The sequence below is a fragment of the Primulina eburnea genome, chromosome 14, assembly GCF_022965805.1.
Source record: "Primulina eburnea isolate SZY01 chromosome 14, ASM2296580v1, whole genome shotgun sequence".
Lineage (NCBI taxonomy): Eukaryota > Viridiplantae > Streptophyta > Magnoliopsida > Lamiales > Gesneriaceae > Primulina > Primulina eburnea.
Window position 1 is genome coordinate 29,132,589 of NC_133114.1, and position 23,311 is coordinate 29,155,899.

The following is a 23,311-nucleotide window of genomic DNA, read 5'->3' on the forward strand; positions in this document are numbered from 1 at the left end:
TAGCATCCCGCACATTTTTCATTCAACGAATCATTTTCACGAAAGGAACTTTCTACTTTTTTCCTCAAATTATGCATCTGGGAATTAGGATCATTTAGTTTTAATCGGAATCAGTGGTGGCACACGTTATACTGTGTGATACCTGGTAGTGGATAAGGAAAATTAGATCTGTAAAAAATGCGGATTTTATAATTCACCTTGTCAACTAAACGGACATCATTAGTTTAGATTATTTCTCGGACACAATTACACGTAGAGGTGATAGTAGAAATGTATACTAGATTTGGTGGCTAAACATATGACCAACCTAACCTGTGTCCACCTACTGGGGCTATCCATTATCTCGTCACGTGGGAGTTGTAGGTTTGGTGTGAGCTGCACTTGCTTTTATCCAGACAAAATTCAACTTGTTTGGATTGGCATGTATTAACAGTGGGCGTAGCACAGTATATAAATCCTGAACTGAAAGAGTTGAGACCTTTTCGTCTCCGCCATCTTGCACTTGAAAATGTTTCAATTGTTTCATCTCGTGTTTTTTTAGGACTTATACTGGTCCATTTTCTATAGAAGTAGAGTATTTGCTATGGATATTTCTTTAACTTAGAGTAATTTGTGACTTCCTATCTTAGGCACCCCCCCCCCCCCCCCCCCCCGGCTTTTCGTTAGGTCGTAGGTAATAATAATTCATACAGCTTTTAGATTTGTTTTACGCTTTAAAAGCCCATTGTGCCCTTAGGACTGTGTATTTTAGTCTACTTTTGTCTATATTATTTAAGTTGTATGGAGTGGGAAAGCAGAAATTGAAGCTGGAGGGGATACCCTTTGTATTATTTGAGTAACGACTGCTACCTAACATGTAGAATATAAAAGGAAGAAACAAGATAAGAAAAAAATCTTCGATTATATTGCACAAGTTGGGACTTGCATATCATACTATTTTCTTTTGTGATTATAAATCTGATTATTTGAAAATGGTTGTTTTGTTTAATTTAATCTGATCTTTGAGTCTCCATTGCTCTTCACCTTATATTTTTTTCTCCTTGTTTATGCTAGGGGAAAAAAAATATCGCGCGCGGGGCACACATATGTATATACCTATTTTTTTTTTTTTGAATAGAATATATACCTATATTTTAATCGCAGTCGACGGGCACATAAAAGTGAGGATATGGCCTTACATACACGGGTCCATAAGCCTAGGATTTTCAAACTTCAACAGCGAGGCAATAATGATTTATAAATTAATGGAAAATATGAACGTCACCCACCCCCTACCATATAGTAATATAACACAGAAATTCATATAATACCGGATTCAAATGTTTATTTTATGAGATGAATTTTTTATTTTGGTCATCTATTTTTTTTTTATTGTAAATATAAGCATAATTAATTTATCTTACGAATAAAGATTCGTGAAACCGTTTTATAAAAGATATATTCTTAATATAATAACTAATCTGTAATAAATAATAATACCGAATATATTTGACTTGGGATTTCAAATCCACCATTTTAAATTTATATTTTAATTTTGATGACATATTTGAATGTACATAATTTAAGCAAACATCAAATTCAAGTTTAATTTTTTTAATAATTATTATGATTAATTATAATAGTAGGTCTTTTGTGAGACTGTCTCACGAATCTTTATCAGTGAGACTGTCTCACGAATCTTTGTCAGTGAGACGGGTCAATCCTACCAATATTCACAATAAAAAATAATATTCTTAGCATAAAAAGTAATATGTTTTTTGGATGATCCAAATAAGATATTCGTCTCACAAAATACGATCCGTGAGATCGTCTCACACAAGTTTTTGCTTAATTATAAACACAATCATTCTCACACAAGTTATTGTCTAATTATAAAAACAACCATACATATCATTTGAAATATATTATTCAAATATTTTTCAAATTAAATCCATCAATTCAAATTCAATCTAAAAAAATTTAACCACAGTTGATTAAAAAAACATCATGATTTTGTTTTCTTTCATTTTGGTAAAAAAAAAAAAAACAATGTGGAGTTGGTGAAAATTATTACTTGAAACATAAGATGTTATCATTTTTGCCAGATACTGTGTTATACAACAGATAACCTAATGATTATTTACGTTACTCATTTTTTGTTATCAGATTTAAAAATAAAGCAAAAACTTGTGTGAGGCTGTCTCACGGATCGTATTTGTGAGACGGATCTCTTATTTGGGTTATCAATGAAAAAATATTATTTTTTATACTAAGAGTATTACTTTTTATTGTGAATATGGATAGGATTGACATGTCTCACATATTAAGATCCGTGAGATAGTCTCACTTGATACTCACTCTAAAAATAAAGCATTAAATCTAGATGTGATGTCATGAACAGAATGAAGTCTAGAACAAGTCTAATTTTGGGATAAGGTTGCATGTGGTTGTCTTAAATTGATTTTCATAATGCATTGTCATAAGTTTACAACTCGCGATAATAAATACCGTACCACCAATTTCATCAATATTAAATATAATAATATCGAATATCGAGACTATCGAAGAAACTGACAATTAAACCATTTTATTTCCTTTTTCATTTACTTTTTTAATATATTTATGAAGAACATGTTTTCATCCATAACGTTATGAATACAGGATAATTATTGGCTTAATTAGAATATTAAAATAATGTATAATTAGTTTAGGAAAAATAAAATCTATTTTGAGCGAGTTTCAACATTTGAAAAATGAATTAAATATGATATGATAGTCTATCACTTGGTTTTTTTCCTCTTAAAATAATAATAATAATAATAATAATAATAATAATAATAATAATACCATGTTTTGCGTTAAATCGAGACAAAAATTTGTGTGAGATGATATCACATATTGTATTTTATGTGATGAATATTTTATTTAGGTCATCAATCAAAAAATATTTTGTTTTTATGATAAGAGTATTAATTTTTAGAATATGTCTTTTGTGGCATTTTCACGAATCTTTATCTGTAAGACATGTCAATCATACTAATATTCAAAATAAAAAAATAATATATTTTTATGAATTACCCGAATTTCATTTCACAAAATATTTTCCATAGAAATAAAAATTAACGTCCAAGAGACCTTCTCTTAAATCGAATGAAATTTTAAATCAAACGCACTCGACGTTTCACCATAGCACCTTTTCACCATTGCATTTCTTTCTGTGCGCAATCCTGGTTTGAATCCCGTTGGTAATTTTTTTTTTTTGGAAAGATTCGATTTTTAGTGATGTTAGATGATATAGGTCAAGATTGAAGTTCGTGTGTGGGATTCTTGATCCGAGAGGGATGAATGGTTGTGAAGAATCTATAAACTTCGTTAGTTGGTTGAAACTGTGATTTGGGAGAAAACAAAGAGCATAATGATGAATCTGGGCTTGAAGTCCCGGTCACGGAGAGTGGTTCAGGACAGCTCAATGGCGGTCGAAAAATCTAAACTTTATGTTAGAAGCAACAACAATAGTTTAAGCAAAGGTTTTTCGGATAATTATGATTATAGTTGTTGGGATAGCTTGCCTTCGGAATTACTTAGGGAGGTGTTGATGAAAGTGGAGGAGAGTGAATCTAAATGGCCGGGGAGAAAACATGTGGTGGCCTGTGCTGGTGTGTGCAAGAGCTGGAGAGAGATGATGAAGGAGCTGGTGAAAAATCCTGAGGATTCGGGGAAGATCACGTTCCCTATTTCTGTTAAGCAGGTCTGATTAGTAAACATGTGCGTTTTTGTTTTTGAGGCTGTTTTGTTTGGTTATTGTTGTTGGTGGTCAGTTTTCTGTGGTTTGTATTTGGGAGCGGGGAAATTCTTACGGTAAAATGGATAGTTTTATGTTCCAGATTATTTAAAACTTGGTTAATGAATAATGATCATCTTGGGAACTCCACAGAGCAGGAATTGATTTCTAGCAGTTGGATTTTCTTTTGTTGCTTAGTTTTCCTAGTCTATTTGTATGTATGAATACCGATTATTTTGGATGTGGAAGTTTTGCAGGCATCCCAGATGAATTCAATTTGTGATGTCTTTGAGGTGATTAGTATTTGATTTATTTGTTTGTCATATGCTTCTTATAATTTCGAATTTAATGATTCTATTGGGATTTTTTGTACATCTTACTGTTAAATTTGATAGACATTGAAGTATGCGTACTTACATAAGATTCATTGCACCATAGTCATTTGCATTCCAATTCTACTTATAGTTTTCTGCGATGAGTGTAGCTTGTGCCACTCAATAACTCCATTTTGAGGAGATGATTATGTATGCAAAAGATTAAGCAACTGAAATGATTGAAACTTCAGTCAATATGACATTTTGTTGTCTTGAAATGTGGGTTTTGGCTGCATGAACTGAGAAATTGCAACTGGAAAATGCTCTTGCATTGGCTCTGAGAGAATGGATGAGTATCTGATTATGTTTTCGAATCTGTGCTCATTCAGCTGTTTTCAGGGCACACAGTTGGTGGTGGTTCTTCTCAAACCCCCCCACCCACCGTGGGCACTGGCTACCTTTCATGGAACATTCTTCCCAAATGTCACTATGATTGTGTAGTCTTCAGTTTTCCATGTGATGTGATGGCGTAAAGTCTGGGCGAAGGACAACATGTCAAAATATTATCTGTAGTCTTACCTTTCCAATGAAAACTTTCCATTTACCAAGCAAGGATTTGTAATTTATGAGCTTTTTTATATTTATGTAGATGCTCTTTTCTGTTATTTCAGCCTGGCCCAAGGGAGTCTCTACTCCATTGTTTTATAAAACGGAATCGTGCAACCCAAACATATTATCTTTTCGTGAGTTTAAGTCAAGGTTCGGCTTTCTTCAGAACTTTCTGCAGATATCCGTGTCTTCTTGTTATTTTAACACATAACACGATAAGCAGGATTAGCCCTGTTCTATTCTGATGTATCTTTTCTTTACTTTTTTTTTTTGACAGCATTGGCTGATGATGGAAAGTTTCTTCTAGCTGCTCGTAAGTGTAAGCGAGCCACTTGTACAGACTACATGATCTCTCTGCATGCCGATGATAAGTCGAAGGGGAGCAACACTTACATTGGAAAATTAAGGTTTATTTAGTTTTTGCCATTAACTTCAAATAAAATACTTTCATATATGGTTGAAAGTCATTTTTTTCCCCAGATCTAATTTTCTTGGTGCAAAATTTGTGGTCTACGACACTCATCCTCCTCATTGTGGAGCGAAAATGGCAAAAAGTTGGTCCACTCGCCTGGTTGGCTCCAAACAGATATCTCCGAGGATTGCTGCTGGAAACCATCCGGTGACTCACATTTCGTACGAGTTGAATGTGTTGGGAGCTAGGTAAGAATAAGATCGATACTATTCTTGTTACTGTTATTCAATTGTATGAAACATGAATGAATAAGGGAGTGGATTTTTTGAACTAGGTTTTGGAAACTATGTGTTGGCTTACATATATTTGCGTTCAAAATTTGTCTGTGTATTTAATTCATACAAACATATAATAATTGACATATTATGATTAAATATTGGAGATTTGAAACATTCTCGGGTTATTATTGACAACACATATTTGGCATATGAAGATGATTCATTTGTATGTGTTCTTATTAAATTCAGATGTAGTACACAAATATAGAGATATAGATGAAGAGTATTTTCGCCAACACATGCTTGACATACTGAAGTGTGTGATGACTGATTTTTTTTTCCCGAATGACTGAGGTTTTATTACTATATATAGATGTGTGAGGTGATACAAAGATATAGATGAATAGTATTTTTTGGCTTTGTCTAGGACATAGTGCATGGTATATAGATATAGACGATGAGTGCTTTTGACAGGTAATTTGCAGATAATCAAAATTGTTGGTGTGAGATTCTCCCGGTGAAAATATGTAGTATAAGCTAATAAACAAAGTTGTCAATCTTTATATGCAGAGGTCCAAGACGAATGCGCTGCTTAATGGACGTGATTCCAGCTTCTTCCATAAGACCTGGAGGAGTTGCTCCTACACAAACTCACTTCCCTATCACCAGTGTTGATTCATCTCCTACAATCCCTTTTTTCCGTTCAAGATCTAATCGTATAGACGGTACTGTATCCGAACCTTTGAGTGGCCAAACGGATAGTTCACTTGTGTTGAGAAATAAGGCCCCAAGATGGCATGAACAGCTCCAGTGCTGGTGCTTGAACTTCCACGGGCGTGTAACCGTCGCATCAGTGAAAAATTTTCAGTTGGTTGCTTCTCCAGAGAATGGTCTTGTTGGGCCCGAACATGATAAAATCATTCTTCAGTTCGGGAAAGTGGGGAAAGACGTGTTTACTATGGACTATCGGTATCCAATATCAGCTTTCCAGGCTTTCACAATCTGTCTTAGCAGCTTCGACACTAAAATTGCCTGCGAATGACATGGTTCGAGCAGGTTACTGATCCGACACACTCTGGTTCAAAGTGGCCTCCACTTCTTCACAGTTCCTTCTTTTAGAGCTTTGTTTAAACTTCATTTGCTCAGTTCATCTGGTCTATTTGTGATACGCAGAATGTTGGGAATTGTATGAACTTATCAAGATTCTCAGTTTCTCACTGTACGTTCTCTGTGCATAAAAGAAAGTGTTCATCTTAAGCTTTATTCGATGAACGTATCTATTATATTTTGTCCCAAATCTATGGTTAAAGATGTAGAATAGAACTGATTTGTAAGCAGGTGCGAGGTATACATTGAATTAACTTCGACAAGCTTGGACTAATTATTTCCATGACAAACCCAAGCTGCAGTCATCCTATGTAACATTGATGAACCTTTGATCATATAAATTACTATTTTACAAGACAAAACACGTATTTCTTTTTTAAAAATAATATCACATTGAATTTTTTGCTACGGCGGAAACCTCACCTTTCCGCACAAATTCTGTATAATGCAAAAAATGGAGATGATTATGCAGGAAGCTATCTATTATTTGCTCCAACAATGATTCTGAGCTCGAGCGAGATTCAACTGGCTGGTGATCATCTGATGTCCATTCCAAGGGGTATCATCTTGCACGAGTTCCTCCCAAAAAATTCAGCTACAGATTCATATATCAAATCCATCTCTGTTGACGGTGTTATAGAACCCTGCTGTTAACTCGGAAGGGTGGGAAGGTGATTTAAACCACGAGTGTGCCAGAGGAACTTTACCAGATATAGTAACTGGTACGTCTTTGAAAGTTGATGCAGCAAGTGACAAGATTCGGTCTTCCGTGAGTTATCAGAAGGGTTTAATACCAAGAAAGGAAAAAATCGCCATATGAGCTCTCCCAAGATCCACCGTTTTCATTGAAAAAGCCACTGGAGAATGTGGAAAAACACAAGGTGGCTTGTGAGAACAGTCGGACTAGACTCATCTCAGTTCTTTTAGCTATAACACGAGGAAGTAGTAAAAGTAATGGATGGTTTGGAGTCATGAAAACTCAATAAATTCCAGGAGTTCGGAAAGATATAACCGACCGCACTTAGTAGGATAAAGACTTGTGTATTGTCGTAAAAAAAAGGTAAAAAGTTGTTGGCATGTGCTCATATTGACACAGTTTAAGTACGGGCTACCTTTCATGAGTTGCTCTTTACTCTACCTGCCTATTCCGTTCCATTGTCGTAATCTTCTTTACTTATGAAAGAAACCATGACTAGGTTTTGCTGTAAACTAATTCACTCTCCTCAACTCTGTTGAAGTTTTATTCGAAAGTCAAATGCCAGCTTACTTGGACATTTCTCAACTGCCGATTGTGTTGCAACTTTTTCACACACAAAATCAAAGAATTCACTTGCACCGATCATTCGATGATGCTTTGTAGCCCATTACAATCGATCCATATTTTGGGCAATATTGTTTATTAAAGAACATACATATATAAAATAGTGGTTTCAATCCAAGAAAATCAAGAATTGTAATCAAACAAACAATGAGGTAATGAATCGCCCCCTCATCTGAAATTAACAAAGATTCCAATATACCATTTAGTACAATGTTGTTTATCTGCTGTCGGACATAACGCGCAAGCACCATATGCTGTCTTGGTAGGAACCAAATTCATTAATAGCTTTATCCTGGGTAAACACCACCTTATTCTTTACATCATTCTTATTTACAAGACAACAGTACAGATTAACGGTTATAAAAAAGAACATTCCCACTACAAATATCTCTACATGCCCGAAGCTTTCACTTGTGTCACACTTGAGCGACTTGTTGTGACCAGGACGAATGCATAGGCTTAGCAATAGAAATTTGGACACGAATCACTTCATGAATGGCACCACGATGAAGCACACCAAGGACCTCTTCGTTGTATGCCACTAAATCACCCAAAGTTACACTACGAGAATGTAATTCATCACGTAAACGGAAACCATAGAACCATCTACCAAGCTTCCACCATTGGACACACACTTGCCTTTCCGAAATTTGGCTTTGGTTTAGTGCCTCCACCACATACTCGACCTACCAAATGTGATGTTAAAAAGATCATTTAACTCGTAAAAAAGAATACCAAATCACTGTTCCTGGTATGTATAATGTGATTTAGTTAGGTAAAAGGAGTTGTTAGAGCTATAGGAATTACCGGCACGCCAAGACAAATGATGCAGTAATGCAGGCCAACCAAGTTAAGCAGCACATGGAGCTTTGGTTTGAGTAAGAACATTTCAACATCTTTGAAACCAAAATGCAGAGAATTGAGTAATTCGATAGCTTTCAAATAATTTCCGACCTCAATCGACTCGTAAGCTAAAGCTCGTTCCACAAAATCGTGTATCAAGCCTGCTTTTCCAGCCATCTCATTATGTTTGAATATATACAACTCCCTCCACCCCTATCGTCGTCAATAAAACAAAAATTTCGATCCAGTTCAAATATTCAGTAACATATACAACAAGTAATGGGGTGATAATATGATTAACATTATAAGCATCGTAAAAACGTTAAGATTGAGATTTGGACTTAACTCAACTCCCAAAACTAACTCAGAATTGGATTATTGTCTAAGTTTATATATGCAACTCAAGGATTTTATCCAAAAGATGTGAGACAACTAACACACACCTCTCATACACAATAATGAAATTCTGGAACGTGAAGTTTGCAAGTGGCCTAGGTATCGGCAGAACGAGTGGCCCAACTGTGGGCAGTCCAACACATAACGGTGAGTCTCGACTCTGATACCATATTAAGATTGTGATTTATACCTAACTCAACCCCAAATGTTAAGATTGATACTTAAATCTAACTCGAACCCAATATCTAACTCAAAAGAAGATAATTAACCAAGTCCGTATATGCAACTCTGAAGAATTATGTCTTATGCAAGACATCTTAACACAACCCTTCACGTTCAGGGATGAACAACTGGAACGTGAATACACTAACGGATGACCTTACCATGGACAATCTAAGACACATGATCTCTCGCTTGTTTCATTTGCAGCACAACATTGGAAATAATTTGTGACGCAAGACATTAAATTAGGAGTAGTTCCTGATTCCAACAATGAGGAATCAGTTCTACAGCACCGTAAAGACAAAAGTGTCCCTTAATTTTATTTGCTAATGTATCAAATATCCTAGTCCTAAGTGAAAAAACTTCAAACTTGGAAGCAAGCAGTGATTCAACTAAAAAAAATACTGCAACATTCACAAAATCTATATCTCAAAATACTATAAGTATCACCAACTAAGTTTTAAAATTTGTACAGAATCTGAAATATATCTGACGCGAAAATAAGATAAAATCACTGCAGGCCAAAACGAGGAATTTGTAAATTTAAGCAAGAACCTTGGAATTGGAGTCCATTTTTCGATCGGATTTCTGATCCCAAGCAATCGTAGGCCACCTGTCTTTGCATAAAACCTCCCACACGCAATCGGACCCGCAAAGCTCCTTCCAGAACCTGGAGCAACTGCCTAATGAACACACATCCATAACCTGAAAAGAAAGACTAAATCTTTTTCAAAAAACAACTGTTTGATTCGAAAAATCAAGAAAGAAAAGATACAAGGTAGTTCAATGACCTCAAGGGAAGAAGCTATTTGGAGGGCAATATCATCTGGAATTGAATTCTGTATGCTGTTTCGTGAATTCATCATATTCCTATGATCCTTAGCAAGGAAAAAAAGTTATGGGGAAAGAAAAGGAAATAGTTGTGAATTAATTTAATTTACTGGGATGTATTCAATCTAGAAAAAGGGGCGAGTTCTTGATGAAATATTCTTGTTACTCCACGAAGTTTTGAAATTATAGTAGAATCTGAAGCTGTCCACGTACAGCGAACTCTTCTTTCTTTTTCGCTTTTTTATTGGAATCCTGTCAGGGGTTGTGTTTGGCTACATTTTCGGATTGATCGAACAGATTTTTCTTTAAAAAATAATGTAATTGATCGAAATATTGTTATATATATTAATATCAATTTAATATAATTAATAATATATTTTAAATTTTAAAAACTAAAAATATATATAAATAAATAAATATATATTTGCCAGATTTTTAAAATTAAATAACATTATACATATGCTCAAAATATCAATTATAATTATAAACATTTCTTAGAACAAAAATAATATAATAAAAAATAATACTACTAAAACAATATTTTAATGAAATCCAAATCCGAAATAATTGTATACATATATAATCAAATATTAAATTTAATATTTTTTGAAAAAACTATTTTTGAAAAAAAATTCGAGAAAATCACTTGTACTGATTTTTCGATTCAATATCAATAAAACCAGTTCTTGACCAATTTTTACGGTCAAACGATTTTTAAACTATAATCGATAAAAAAAGAAAAAAAAGAAAAAAAAAGAAGTGATTAGTTCTCAGTCAAATCGGTCGATCCGGTCTCATTTTAAAAAACCTTACATTGGCAAGAACACGAATTAGGCTTCTGAGTTTGGTCTAGGGACTCAATTTATTATATTTGTGAGAAATAAAATTAGAGTAATTTTAATAAATAATTATTGGGCCGAAGCTCGATATAATTATCAAGTATAATAAAACTGACGTATATCGCAGCTTATACACGTAAGGGTGTTCAAACTTCGGATAAAACCGAAAAAACTGAAAATCCAAACCGAAAAAACCGAACACTAAATCGAACCGAAAACCGAATTTTATAATTCGGATATAAATGTTAAAACCGAAATTAATTTGGTTCGGTTTCGGATTATAAATGTCGAAACCGAACCGACCGAAAAAACTGAAATTTAATTAAATTAAAAATGTTATTTTTATTATATATTTTTTATTGAGATGATATTAATGAATGTGAATTATTTTGAATAATACTTAGTTGATTGTTGTTTATGTAATTCATTTGTACTTTATATTTAAATATTTTACTAATAAATCATTTTATATTTTATAATATATTTATATTATTAGTTTAAATAATTGTATCAAAACCGAAATAACCGACCGAAATAACCGAACCATTTCGGTAGAAAACCGAACCGAACCGAAGAAAAATGGTTCGGATATCGGATTATATATTTGTAAAACCGAAAAAACCGAAATAAAAAACCGAAAACCGAATCGAACCGACCGATGAACACCCCTATATACACGTTTCACAACGACATGTGTGCAAAAATTACTAAGTAAATTCCCTCAAAAAAATTAATAAGCAAATAATTATCTATGAATACTTCTGCTAAATTATATACATTCTTTGAAATATTATTCAATCAAAATTTTAATAAATATTATTCAATCTTTGAAATATTACTCAATCATATACACTGGTGAAAAATTATTCAACCATATATTTGATCCAACAAAAATTTTCTAATATATAATAAGTATTAATAAAACAAATTATACAAGATCTTATTGAAAGATATTGAGAAAACGTATTTTACTCATCATCACTAATGATTTAAATAGTAAATGTGAGGGTCCGTTATTCTAATAACGATTTATTAACATGCAATCATGATTAATCAGTTAACAGCGGAAAAGTGAGTTAAAAATTTACGGTTGGGCTTATAAAAATTTCGGCATAATCTTCCTGTAAATAGGACATACCAGAAAATTAAATACTCAAAATAAATAACATGTGCCCTCAATAAACACAACAGCATACACACGTGCCAGCCAGACACGATCATGACATATACAAACCAAAATATCATAGAGCCGATAAGGCTCGATAATACCATAATACAATCCTCCAAATATATACATATAGTATCTGGGAGACAGCAACACCACGCAGTACCTAAATACAACTGAGCCTACTCTCAAGGAGCTCTGGTACTTCCCGAGGCTTCCTCTCGAGCACCTGAGGTCGAACCACCTGTCATGTCCACACACAAAAGACACGACAGCCCCTTCTCGGGGGTCAGTAACCCCAGTACGAGACATCAAGAAACCACGATATATGACATAGAAATGCAATGATGCCATGCATGAATGCAATGCATGAATAGGTGCAAGATATCAGGATATCAGGAGTCAAATGATCGATATCAACAATCATACATATATGCTCGAGCTGGTCCACGACTCAGCGGACCGTGCCTGGGATATGGCCCAGCCTCGAAGCCAGCAACTACCTAAGCCGGACCGAATCAAGGTAGCCAAACATCTCCAGGACACATCAATTACCAACTGATAATATGCGAGTCAGTATATAATATCACATAAATCAGCAAATAGCAAATAAGTCATACACAGGATCATCAAATTGGTATCAAAACAAAGCTTACACCACAAGGAACAAAACCCCTCAATCAATTTTTAGTTTTGAGCGACGGAAGACGTCGATTTCAACGGCGAAACCGGCGGTGTTGTTAGACGGGTTTTCAGGAATCGCGATTTTACCTAACAAGGATGGTATCAATGGAAAGCTTACATCGAGAGCTTTCCAACCGTATATTTAGTTTAATTTTTCGATGACCGGTGCGGCCACAATCGACGGTCAAAGCTGCGGCGGTGGGTTGAAGCTTTTTACGGGAAGTTACGGGAAGAAGAATGGATTCGTGTGTGTTTATATGTGTAGTGTGTGAGAGAGAGCGCATATATATATATATATATATATATATATATATATATATATGTTTATCTTTTATCTTTTCGAGGTTCGAAACTTGACCCGGTCAATATTATTTCAACTTTCGTGTGTTATAAAGTTTAAATATGCATAAACACACAATTTAATTATTTGGCTTAATTATTTTAAATTCCTCAATTTAAAATAATTAATCTTAATTATCGCCAAATAACATATAATTAAATCAGGTCATTACAGTAAATACGGTATATATTTGGACCATATAATTGGGATGAAATAAATATTACATATAAAGTAAGTGAGAATCATAGAGTAGTACAAAATATCTGGAGTTCGTCTCATGTGAGACAGTCTTACGGATCTTAATCTGTGAGACGGGTCAACCCTACTCATATTCACAATAAAAAGTTATACTCTTAGCATAAAAAGTAATAATTTTTCATGGATGACCCAAATAAAAGATCTGTCTCACAAATATGACCCGTGAGACCGTCTCACACAAGTTTTTGCCAAATATCTGTTGTATTATCAAAAGTTATCACATATTGTGATAATCGCAGTGCAATTTAAATCTTTTAAATCGTACAATAGTTCAACTGTCACGTTTCGATTGTTTAACTCATCAAAAGACAATTATTGTCTTCCAACACACAAGTTGTGTTATAAACATTGCTTAAATGACATGAGAATATGGAATATCTCCTATATTACTGCTAAGATAAACAGCGAACCTGGATGCTAGTACATCATTTTTGCCGCGACTCGTGGACGGGAATTTAGGTAATAAGAACATTTATTATAACCAATACCTGAGACATTAACACCTCATTTAACTGTCAAATAATGACAACAAATGGAGCCTAAAAAATAGTGTACTTGATGCAAACATTATTGCGTATACCAAGTAATTTTATATTCACCTAAATCTCATCTTCATACACATTTACAACCTTATTACAGACAAAATTCAATCAAGAAACCAAGATTGCGTAATCCATTGGTGAAAAATAGAAAACACCAACAAGATCCATATAGTTCATAGTAAAACCTACAAGCGTAGAAGCTCTTCCTTCATCTTCCCAATGACAATGTCGTGTCCATGATGATTCGGTCCCATTAGCGTGGCTGCGAATGTCAACAAGTTTTGATTATTAACCGAGAATCTTGCCTCCAAAATCTCAGTTCGATGCTTATCCAGAACATATACGATATCAGTCATCAAACCAGGTCTAAACGGGACGTCGATGGCGAGAAATGTGGCATTATTTAATAGTGTGACATTGACTGAGGAGTTCTGGTTTGTGCATTTTGATAAAACTTGCTTTTTTGCATCCTTTGATTCATGCCATGGCTGTTTCTTTAAACTCTCTAGCATGTGTATCTCTTCTTGAAGGGAATTAATGAACTTCACCGTTTCATCTATAATCTCTTCCATCGAGGGCTACAAATGCATTATAAAAACATCAAGAAGACAAATTTAGGTATGCCAATCAACTTTCAGCCAACATCCAAGATTCGAGAATTACTATCTTCAAATCTTTTAGAAGATTCAGAAAACAGAATTTTCAAATAACAAGATGAGCAAGTAAGGAGTGCAATAAAATTTGTGTCAAGTGTTCACATATATCTTGTATAATGAGTTTGATTAGAGACAGAGGATTGCAATGTTGCCTCCTCCATGCCGGGCTAAAACCGATCTTCGGGGTAGCTTTCCTCACCTGGGAATATATATATATATATCTTCTTCTACTTGTCAATGTTTGTCATAATTCACATTGTTGATTAGGGGGTTAACGATGTACTCAAAGTATCATAGGATCAATGAGGAACATAAAACGTATAATCAAGTGCAGAAACAGGCCAAGTATATATGAAAGCAGCATTCTGAGTTCTTATAGGATGCTACCACTACTTTTCAGAATTGAATCCAAAGATTCACAAAATTTGGCCGACCAATAATTATTGATCAATACTTATTCAACTGATAAAAAAAAATGGCAGACCATATACAAGAGATAGATACAAAAACACGATTTCTTTATAATCATGAATATTATTGATTAGCAAGAAATAAATGACACAATTACGTTTGAAACCAGAATGGGAACTTGCAATTGGCTCTAAAAATTGATCAATACAAGACTTTAACAACAGAAGCTTGGTCATCTAATCTAGTTGAATTGACCAAAATTAAGAAGATGAAAATGCAAAAAAAAAAAAAAAAAAAAAAAAACAGGAGTCAATTAAGCTCATAATATCTAACCAAATACATGTATCAAATGAAATTTACAAGTGGGGAGAACTGAATCGACCTTACGGATCTTGAAAAGACTGGGCACCATAGAATGAAGAACAGAGAAATTATCATTAATTTGCTTTCTCCTTTTGCGTTCGCTGAGTGATTTCTCAGCCCAAATGGACTCCTGTTCTTCATCTCTTTTTCTTGAACTCGACACATTTTCGCTGATTGAAATTGGTGAAAAATAAGATAATGGTGGGATCACAGTGTCCTTGTACCCTTCCATAATGCCCAGAAACAGATTTCTTATTTCATCTTCTTCCAACTGTAGCAGCGTTTCTCCCCTGCTGCTCATTTCGCACACTGAAATGAACCTCATTTGCCCATATGTGGAACTTATACGTGCATGCACGCAGAGACACGCATTGGTGCGTCAGAGAGGAGAAGCATTTTGTTGGGTGGCCCGTTGTTTCAGCTAGCAAGAAAGCTGTTAGAATATTTGCTGCAGAGAAACAGTTGTGTCTGGATTTTCCATCAACTCAATTATAGTTCAATTAATTTAGCAATAGTTTGATTTATTTAATAAATTTATATAAAAAAGTAAAATTAGAAACAAAAATAAGAAACATTTTTGTCTGGTCAAGCTACAATTTCAGAATAAATCATTGTATCAATCGATTATAATGATTTAGTATTTATTTAGAGAATACTTTTTAAATATTTCTGAAATAATATTACACTTGAAAGTTGAAATAACAAAGAAAAAGTGAAAGAAAAAATTTTTTGAGGTCATTTGATGTGCTCTTTAATGATGACAAGTTGATTCTTGGTGGTGTGTAGTTTTGATTTTGTACTTCCCCTTCGATTTGATTAGTTAAACTAACTCTGCACCGTTGATTTTAATTTTAAAAGAGGTTGATGAAAAATCCTCAATCAAAATATTTTTTTTGATTTATTCTCTGTCCATAAAATTGTGATACTATGCCATATAAAATATGGTACACTCAATATGGAAATATGATATACTTCATGTAGAAATATGATATTAAAAAAGTATCCAGGAATTGAACACAAAAAAAAAAAAAAAAAAATCGACGACTAAGTGTTGAAGACCAATTTCCCGTTAATTTTTATCTTTGGATGAATAATCGGAACAGTTGATTAGGTTGACCTACACAACAATCATAATTTTTAGACTTTGAATTTCATAAGTTTTTCACTTGCTTTTTCATTATTATTTACTGGTTATGATAGTTTATATTTTTACTAAATATAAAATAATATTATTTTTTTACATATGACATCATTTTTCAAAATTTACTTCCCAACAATATTTCAAAACATACCACTACAATTTATTTTTACAGCGTTGGGATCCTTATGAATAATTTTTTAATTATCTACTTAAATATAAATATATCACTTCTAATTATGAATTTCTCAATATATCTTTCTTTATCTAACTTGGAGAATTGTATTCTTATATGGATTAACTTGTAATTTCTTTGTTTATCTTAAATAACTATAACTAATTATTGATTATTAATATATGACCATTAATATTCATTGAAAACATTGAATTCATTCCCTATTTTTCTGTCTTGCGGTTCTACATGGAATTTTTTTTTTCAGATTTAGTTAATTCTTGTCACTTTTTACAAAATTTGAAGATTATATCTTGGTCTCTAAGGATTTAGTTTGATTGTTATTTTGAGCTCCTCTACCCAAACTATATAGTCTATATTTATTTTATTTTTATTATATTAATTTGTTTAATGTACCGGATATTTTAATGTTTCATTCTATTTTAGTAATTATCTATTTCCTCCTTCTATGAGTTTTTTACTTAATTATTTGATGTTCCGTTAGTTTGTTTGATTTAATTAGTTTAATTTATCGATGGTTGTGTTTTGTTACCGTTTCTTTTCCTTCATCTTTTTTACAGTTCAATTAATCTATTTAATATATTTATCATCTTTCTCCAAATTATGAGAATACACTAGTTTTCAAATATTTATTTTGGTAATCATTTTAAGTTCTCATCTTCCGAATTATATATTGGTTTATATTTATTTTAGTTGTATTCCATTAAGAACTTTTAACCTCATTTTTAAATTACAAAATTGTTAATATTGTTTAAATATACTCATATACCATACCATATTAACTAAGTCGTGATTACTAATAAATAGTATATTATTATTATTATTATTGCAACTCAACGGAACGTATGTGCGGGTAAATGATTGTTAATATCACCTCCACTCAAAATTTTTCGTGATGAAATAGTTGGGGTAAAGTGTGGTTATGATAGTATATCGTTTTGCTTTCGGATGAAATCATTTGATTTGTGATCGAGTATAACTCGATTAATATTATGTTAATTTAACTAAATTAATAACGTACGTGTTGTTAATTATTTGAGAAAAATATATTTAAGAATTGAGATTGAAAATGATAATAACATTATTTCATTATTTAGTTGAATTATCGACAAATATTACAAAATATCTTAATATGATACTTTATTTTTTTTATCTTCTTAAATTATGATATTTAATTAATATATTAATATATGTCTCAAGCTTACATTTTTCTACAAGTTTCATTAAAATCATGTCAGTAAATATCTTAATATGATACTTTATTTTTTTATCTTCTTAAATTATGATATTTAATTAATATATTAATATATGTCTCAAGCTTACATTTTTCTACAAGTTTCATTAAAATCATGTCAGTAAATGTCATTTTTCTTATAATAATTTTCAAATGAAATGAAAATTGAGTGCATGTAGATTTTATGTTTTTTCCAAAAAAAATATATATATTTTATTTACAGTATAATTTGATTAGTTTGATTTATTTCAAATTTATTTATATAAAAAAAAGTAATGATAAATTTAAAAAATGAAAATTACTTTCTACGAACTAAATTTATGATATAATCCTTATAATTTTTTTAATCAATATAATTTTTATAATAAATATGAATTATATTAATAATTTACTATCATTTCTTATATTTTACAATTTTCATATGATATTTTTTAACTAAGTATTATATATTACTTTATTTATACATGTATTCTACTGCATATATTTATTTAAGTGATATTATGTTAAAATTTTATTTCACTGGAATTATTAATCACCAATACTAATTTATAAATGATTAATTCTAATATAAAATTAATTATTTATAATATGTATTCTAAAAAATCATAGAAAGTAAAATAAAATCCGCAAGATATTAAAAATTAGAAAAATCACAAGTAATTTTTAACTTAATATCAAGTTTAAGTGTTTGATTTTAACTTTATTATAATAATTTAGTAAATTAAGAGAATTTTATTTGACTTTTGTTTATGTACACTCCATTTAAGTACATTTTGGTTTTGATTTTGGTAAAATTCACTATTATGTTAAATTTATTTTTATTGTTTTTCATTTTAAATGATATTTGAATGAAAAATATTTTTACTGATTTATCATTTAAGAGAGGTGTCGTTATGTCGCTGATTGAAAAATGTCATATAAATAACTGAATATATATGATTTATTGTCATGATATAATTTATGTATTGAATTTTAATATATTTAGATTGATAAATACTATAAATATGATGTTAGAATTATCTATTTCTCATGATTATATTTTTCATTATTAGTAATCGATACACGAACATTGCTAGTTCAATTCAATAGTCGATACAAACTTCCTCCTCGTTGGTGAAATTCTACAAAAATGGACCAAATATTACTTTTCCAATTAATGAACAACCAAAGTTGGTTTTTTTTTTTTTTTTTCAGAATCCAAAACCAGATAGGCAAACTTGCTTTTCGAGAATTATTGGACCAACAACAAAAGAATTTCTAGAAAATGGTTTGCTCCCCCAACTCTTGCTCAGCCATTCCATCTCCAAGAATTTTTCCAAAGTGTCCATAACTTGGTGTCTTATCTGCATCATATTTTCCGGTTTCGGGATCATATATCAGCATACTCTCCGCTGTGTAATACCTTCCGGCTTCCGATCTTCCCAAACTCAGCTGCATCTTCGAGCTAAGGAAACACCTTCGCAAGAAAATTAATAACTCCAATAGCAAAGTCCATTATCTGAATTGGTACCTTAAGAAACTTAGGCTCCTTTCCTAACAGCTTAAACTGGATCTCCCCTTGTTCCAATGGTGTCAACGCATCCCCTGGTCCCCGATGGAGAGAATCCAGTTACTCATTTCTTTCCTCAACTCGCAATCCGTGATAAACGAAGCCAAATCTTGCTAGCTGATCGGCTTGCAGGCACATAATTTTCCGTCACCGAACATGACATAAGGTTTCCCATCTTTAATCAACTCAACCTGCCCTGCCAAGCTCTTGAAAAATGCAGTAGGCCTAACTATACTATAAGTGAAACCCTCATCCAATTTGGCTTCTTCCATCAACTCTGCCTCGAATTTCAGTTTTGCTCGTTGAAATTCAAGAAGGGGCTTTTGCACAAAGATCGCAGAGAGCAAAACAAAATGTGAAGCACCATAATTCCTACCAGTAATAAGACTGTTCTTTGTTGCCTCATAATCAATCAACCATGAGTCCTTTACTCCACCATTTCTACTATCAAGGCAAGAGACAACAACATCAACAGAAATCCCAAGATTTTCAATGCCTCTCTAAAGATTCTAGCTTGGTAACATCCGAGAAGCACACATTCGCGTCATTTAACAAACCGAATGTTTCCTCTTTACTATTCCTCTCTCTTATACCACTTCTTTCTCTAGCAATGGCTATAACATTGAAACCTCTTTTAATTAACTCTTTAACCACAAAATTTCCAATATAACCCGTTGAACCACCACCAAAACGTTAGTTTCTTTGGGTTTTTGTTCTGAAGGAGACCTTGGGTACTGTTTCAACATCTGGGGTAGACGTAGATACGGCAGTCACAAGTTTAAATCTCTCTCTCCCAAAATTAGAGGGATGTGAGAAATAAACAGGAGGAAAAGGGAAAGCATATGGGATAGTGGTTACCTAAGTTGATTATCAAAATGAGAGAGTAAACACCCTCTATAGCTCAGATTTTTAGAGGAGTGCAGTGTGAGTCCATTGCAGTTGAAGGGAAACTGACATTTTCTTGATTATGGACACCAAATTTTCAGAAGAAATTTGGACCAAGGAAGAGCATTGTGTTAAAGAAAGTTCATAAAAATGGAGAAACAAAGAAGGGTGAACCGAATCAGAATCGTCAATTGTGATAGCTAAATTCCTCTGTCGCGGTAGAATCCAAATGATTGGTTCATATTTGGTGGGAAGATCACAGGAGCTTATGGGATTGGGGAGACGAATAAATGGATTTGGGCCTTATGAGAATTTGTGGGCCAAAGCCCAAAAATGAAGAGACTCCGAATACCATACATATTGGATAATTAAATATCTTCCACAAACCTAATAACATTGTCAAAAAGAAATAAGGTAAGAATTCAATTCTCTTGCCCCCAAAAAACGACAGAGAGGAGAAACAGAAGGAATAATTTATGTTGTTTACTTCCAAAGTATTACTACATCAGTATATCATAATATTTTTTTTTACGATTCTCCAATAATATATGAAGTATGATATAGAAATGATGTGTCCCGCCAAATAAAAGGTTGCAAACAAGCTCATCTCACTAGCCTGTTTTGATGACTCTATTGATGGATATATGTGTGTGTGTTTATATGTATATGTGTATATTTGGAGTCTACGAACTCTTACCTCATCGTGTCTTCATCAATGATATTCTGTAAATCTGTTGGATGGATCGAGATGGATACGTATCCTTGATCATATTCCAGTGCTTCAGTAGCAAAAAAATACGTTGCCCTGTTCTGCTATTTAGATATATCTCACTCTAACTTCTAAATCTTTAGCTATAAAGTTTATCCTGAAGGCAATCAAATCAAGTGACGATGAACGAGACATTCTTTCTTATGTTAAACACGAAACCTGTGATCCAATGTCCAGACTCATCACCGAGTAGTCCACCTCCACCTGCCATTTGGCCATCCTGTTTGCAACATCCATCCACATTAAGTGAATTTCATCCTCTGGGTGGAGGTATCCACTGCAATACACAACTTTCATATTCCACTGTGCGGCTCGACATTACCCTCTTAGCATTAAAAGCTGATTTAATTTCCCTGAATTGGTTCTTCGTCCACTGCACTTTAAAGCCCAAGTTTCACTTTCTTCTCCTTGAACACAAAATGGTTGCGGCATTGCCAAATCCACCATAACGCAGTAGCAGAAAAGGTGCTCCAGTCCAAGTTTATATTATTATGTTGCTCATGTGTCAAATATCATATGCTGATCTTAATGAGAATTGCCCGTTGCTCGTTTTGTCCCAGCATCTGCTGTCCTCTCTATCCTCATTGTTACTCACAATACAAGTAGCCAATATATTCTTCATATGTGTAGGCAACTTTCATTCAAGGCTTCCGAATTCCAACCTATTCTCCTTATCCTTCATGGACTTTTTTATATCTTTCCACTAAGTCAATGTCCTTAAGTAGAAATTTGCTCAATGGTTCATTTCCCACCCATTTATCAATCCAAAAGCATGTGGATTTTCCATTTCTAACGGCAACCTTCCTTCCCAATTCTAAAAAATTTGCAACCTTGGTTATACCTTGCCATGCATTAGATGCACCTTGTTTAGCCTGGAGTTCCTGTCCATTTGGAGCAGTTTGCATGTATTTGCCCTTCAAGACTCGCACCCAAAAACTATCTTTTTCTTCCATTAACCGCCAACCAAGCTTTGTCTTAAAAGCTAAATTCCTTGGATGTAATCTCTTAATAACAAGGCCTCCCTTAGACTTTGGATTCACACAAACTTCCCAGTTCACCAGGTGACATTTGCGTTCCCCATTCTGTCCTCCCCACATAAAGTTTCAAATTGTTTTCTCGATTTCAGAGCATATCCCCAAAGGTAAAAGGCTAGTTTGTATCGAATATAGTGGGATGGATTTAAGCACTGACTGCACTAATACCTTACGCCCTGCAAAGGTCAGATACTTAGTTTTCCAAACCTCTAACCTTGATTCACTCTGTCCAGAACATGTTTGAATAGGTTACCATTGACTCTCCCATGAATTGATGGTACCCCGACATACTGCCAAGATCAGCCGTTGATGGAATCCCCGATATAGAAGATAAGTTGTTTGCCACTGCTTCTTCAACATTTCTAGAGACAAAAATATGTGATTTCTGGCGGTTAACTTTTTGTCAGACCTTGAGCAGAACCGATTAAGCATTCAAGGATGACATTTAACTGCTGTGTGGAAGCCTCCGCAAATTGCACCATATCATCAGCAAAGAACATGTGTGATATGAGGGGGCCATTTCTGGAGAGTTGAATTGCTTTCCAAGACTATTCACAAACTGATGGATATATTGAATTCAATGCTTTGTGGACTCTACCGCAATGATACAGAATTATGGATATCAGAAGATGTTTTTAAAAAAAGTTTTCTTTTTCTTTTTTGGGCCAAACATGCTTTAATTAAAAGATGTACAAACTTTTTCCAAGTTTGAAAATAGGCATAGACCACCACTGTACTTAGGTTTGGATGTTAATGGGGATGCCCATATTTACGACCAGGACTGATCCATTCCAGGCGCACTTACGTGCAAGGAATGAGACTCTACGTCCATGTTTATTCATCTCTTAACTCGAGTTCTCCTCCGGTAAAATTCATTTAGTGTAATTAGAATACGAGACAAATATAATCTCCCAAGAAATGTGATCATCCCTATAAACAAATCGTTCATCACATGGATTCTACAACTGAAGCTTGGATATACACACAAATTAATCTTTACGTTTCCTTGGATCAATTCCCTGTTGTTTATGGGATTGAAATTTGATAGGAAAAACAAGAACGACAATGAAAATGGCTTGTATAGACAAGTGTTGAACACTTTCTCCTTAAGAATAATTTGCCATCACCAGAGGCGGAGCCACATTGTGGTTTATCCGG

The 23,311-nt window shown here is 33.3% G+C and overlaps 3 protein-coding genes and 1 pseudogene across 3 annotated transcripts; 1 reads left to right on the top strand and 3 right to left on the bottom strand.

Annotated features, from left to right (window-relative positions):
* The first annotated feature begins 3,117 nt into the window (after window positions 1-3,117).
* LOC140812025 (tubby-like F-box protein 6) lies at window positions 3,118-6,656 on the top strand. The gene is made up of 5 exons (XM_073170197.1): window positions 3,118-3,727; window positions 4,746-4,833; window positions 4,961-5,090; window positions 5,164-5,343; window positions 5,944-6,656. The coding sequence occupies exons 1-5, from the start codon at window positions 3,395-3,397 to the stop codon at window positions 6,413-6,415; spliced, it is 1,203 nt and encodes a 400-aa protein (XP_073026298.1). The 5' UTR covers window positions 3,118-3,394; the 3' UTR covers window positions 6,416-6,656.
* A 1,275-nt stretch (window positions 6,657-7,931) lies between these two features.
* On the bottom strand, window positions 7,932-10,334 carry LOC140813118 (uncharacterized). The gene is made up of 4 exons (XM_073171552.1): window positions 10,054-10,334; window positions 9,818-9,967; window positions 8,609-8,857; window positions 7,932-8,487 (listed from the first exon to the last, which is right to left on the bottom strand). Exons 1-4 carry the CDS (start codon window positions 10,126-10,128, stop codon window positions 8,218-8,220), a joined length of 744 nt encoding a protein of 247 aa, XP_073027653.1. The 5' UTR covers window positions 10,129-10,334; the 3' UTR covers window positions 7,932-8,217.
* A 3,590-nt stretch (window positions 10,335-13,924) lies between these two features.
* On the bottom strand, window positions 13,925-15,834 carry LOC140812893 (transcription factor TT8-like). Its single transcript, XM_073171271.1, has 2 exons — window positions 15,371-15,834; window positions 13,925-14,499 (listed from the first exon to the last, which is right to left on the bottom strand). Exons 1-2 carry the CDS (start codon window positions 15,674-15,676, stop codon window positions 14,107-14,109), a joined length of 699 nt encoding a protein of 232 aa, XP_073027372.1. The 5' UTR covers window positions 15,677-15,834; the 3' UTR covers window positions 13,925-14,106.
* Window positions 15,835-19,032: 3,198 nt separating this feature from the next.
* Window positions 19,033-21,566, bottom strand: LOC140811318 (divinyl chlorophyllide a 8-vinyl-reductase, chloroplastic-like; annotated as a pseudogene).
* Window positions 21,567-23,311: the final 1,745 nt, after the last annotated feature.

Coding starts and splice junctions, on each gene's coding strand:
- LOC140812025 (XM_073170197.1), top strand. CDS start 3,395: ATGATGAATCTGGGCTTGAAGTCCCGGTCACGGAGAGTGGTTCAGGAC. Junction 5,091..5,163: donor ACTTACATTGGAAAATTAAG/GTTTATTTAGTT, acceptor TTTTTTCCCCAG/ATCTAATTTTCTTGGTGCAA. Junction 5,344..5,943: donor TTGAATGTGTTGGGAGCTAG/GTAAGAATAAGA, acceptor CTTTATATGCAG/AGGTCCAAGACGAATGCGCT.
- LOC140813118 (XM_073171552.1), bottom strand. CDS start 10,128: ATGATGAATTCACGAAACAGCATACAGAATTCAATTCCAGATGATATT. Junction 9,968..10,053: donor AAATAGCTTCTTCCCTTGAG/GTCATTGAACTA, acceptor CTTTCTTTTCAG/GTTATGGATGTGTGTTCATT. Junction 8,858..9,817: donor AAATGGACTCCAATTCCAAG/GTTCTTGCTTAA, acceptor TGACGACGATAG/GGGTGGAGGGAGTTGTATAT.
- LOC140812893 (XM_073171271.1), bottom strand. CDS start 15,676: ATGAGGTTCATTTCAGTGTGCGAAATGAGCAGCAGGGGAGAAACGCTG. Junction 14,500..15,370: donor GTCTTTTCAAGATCCGTAAG/GTCGATTCAGTT, acceptor ATGCATTTGTAG/CCCTCGATGGAAGAGATTAT.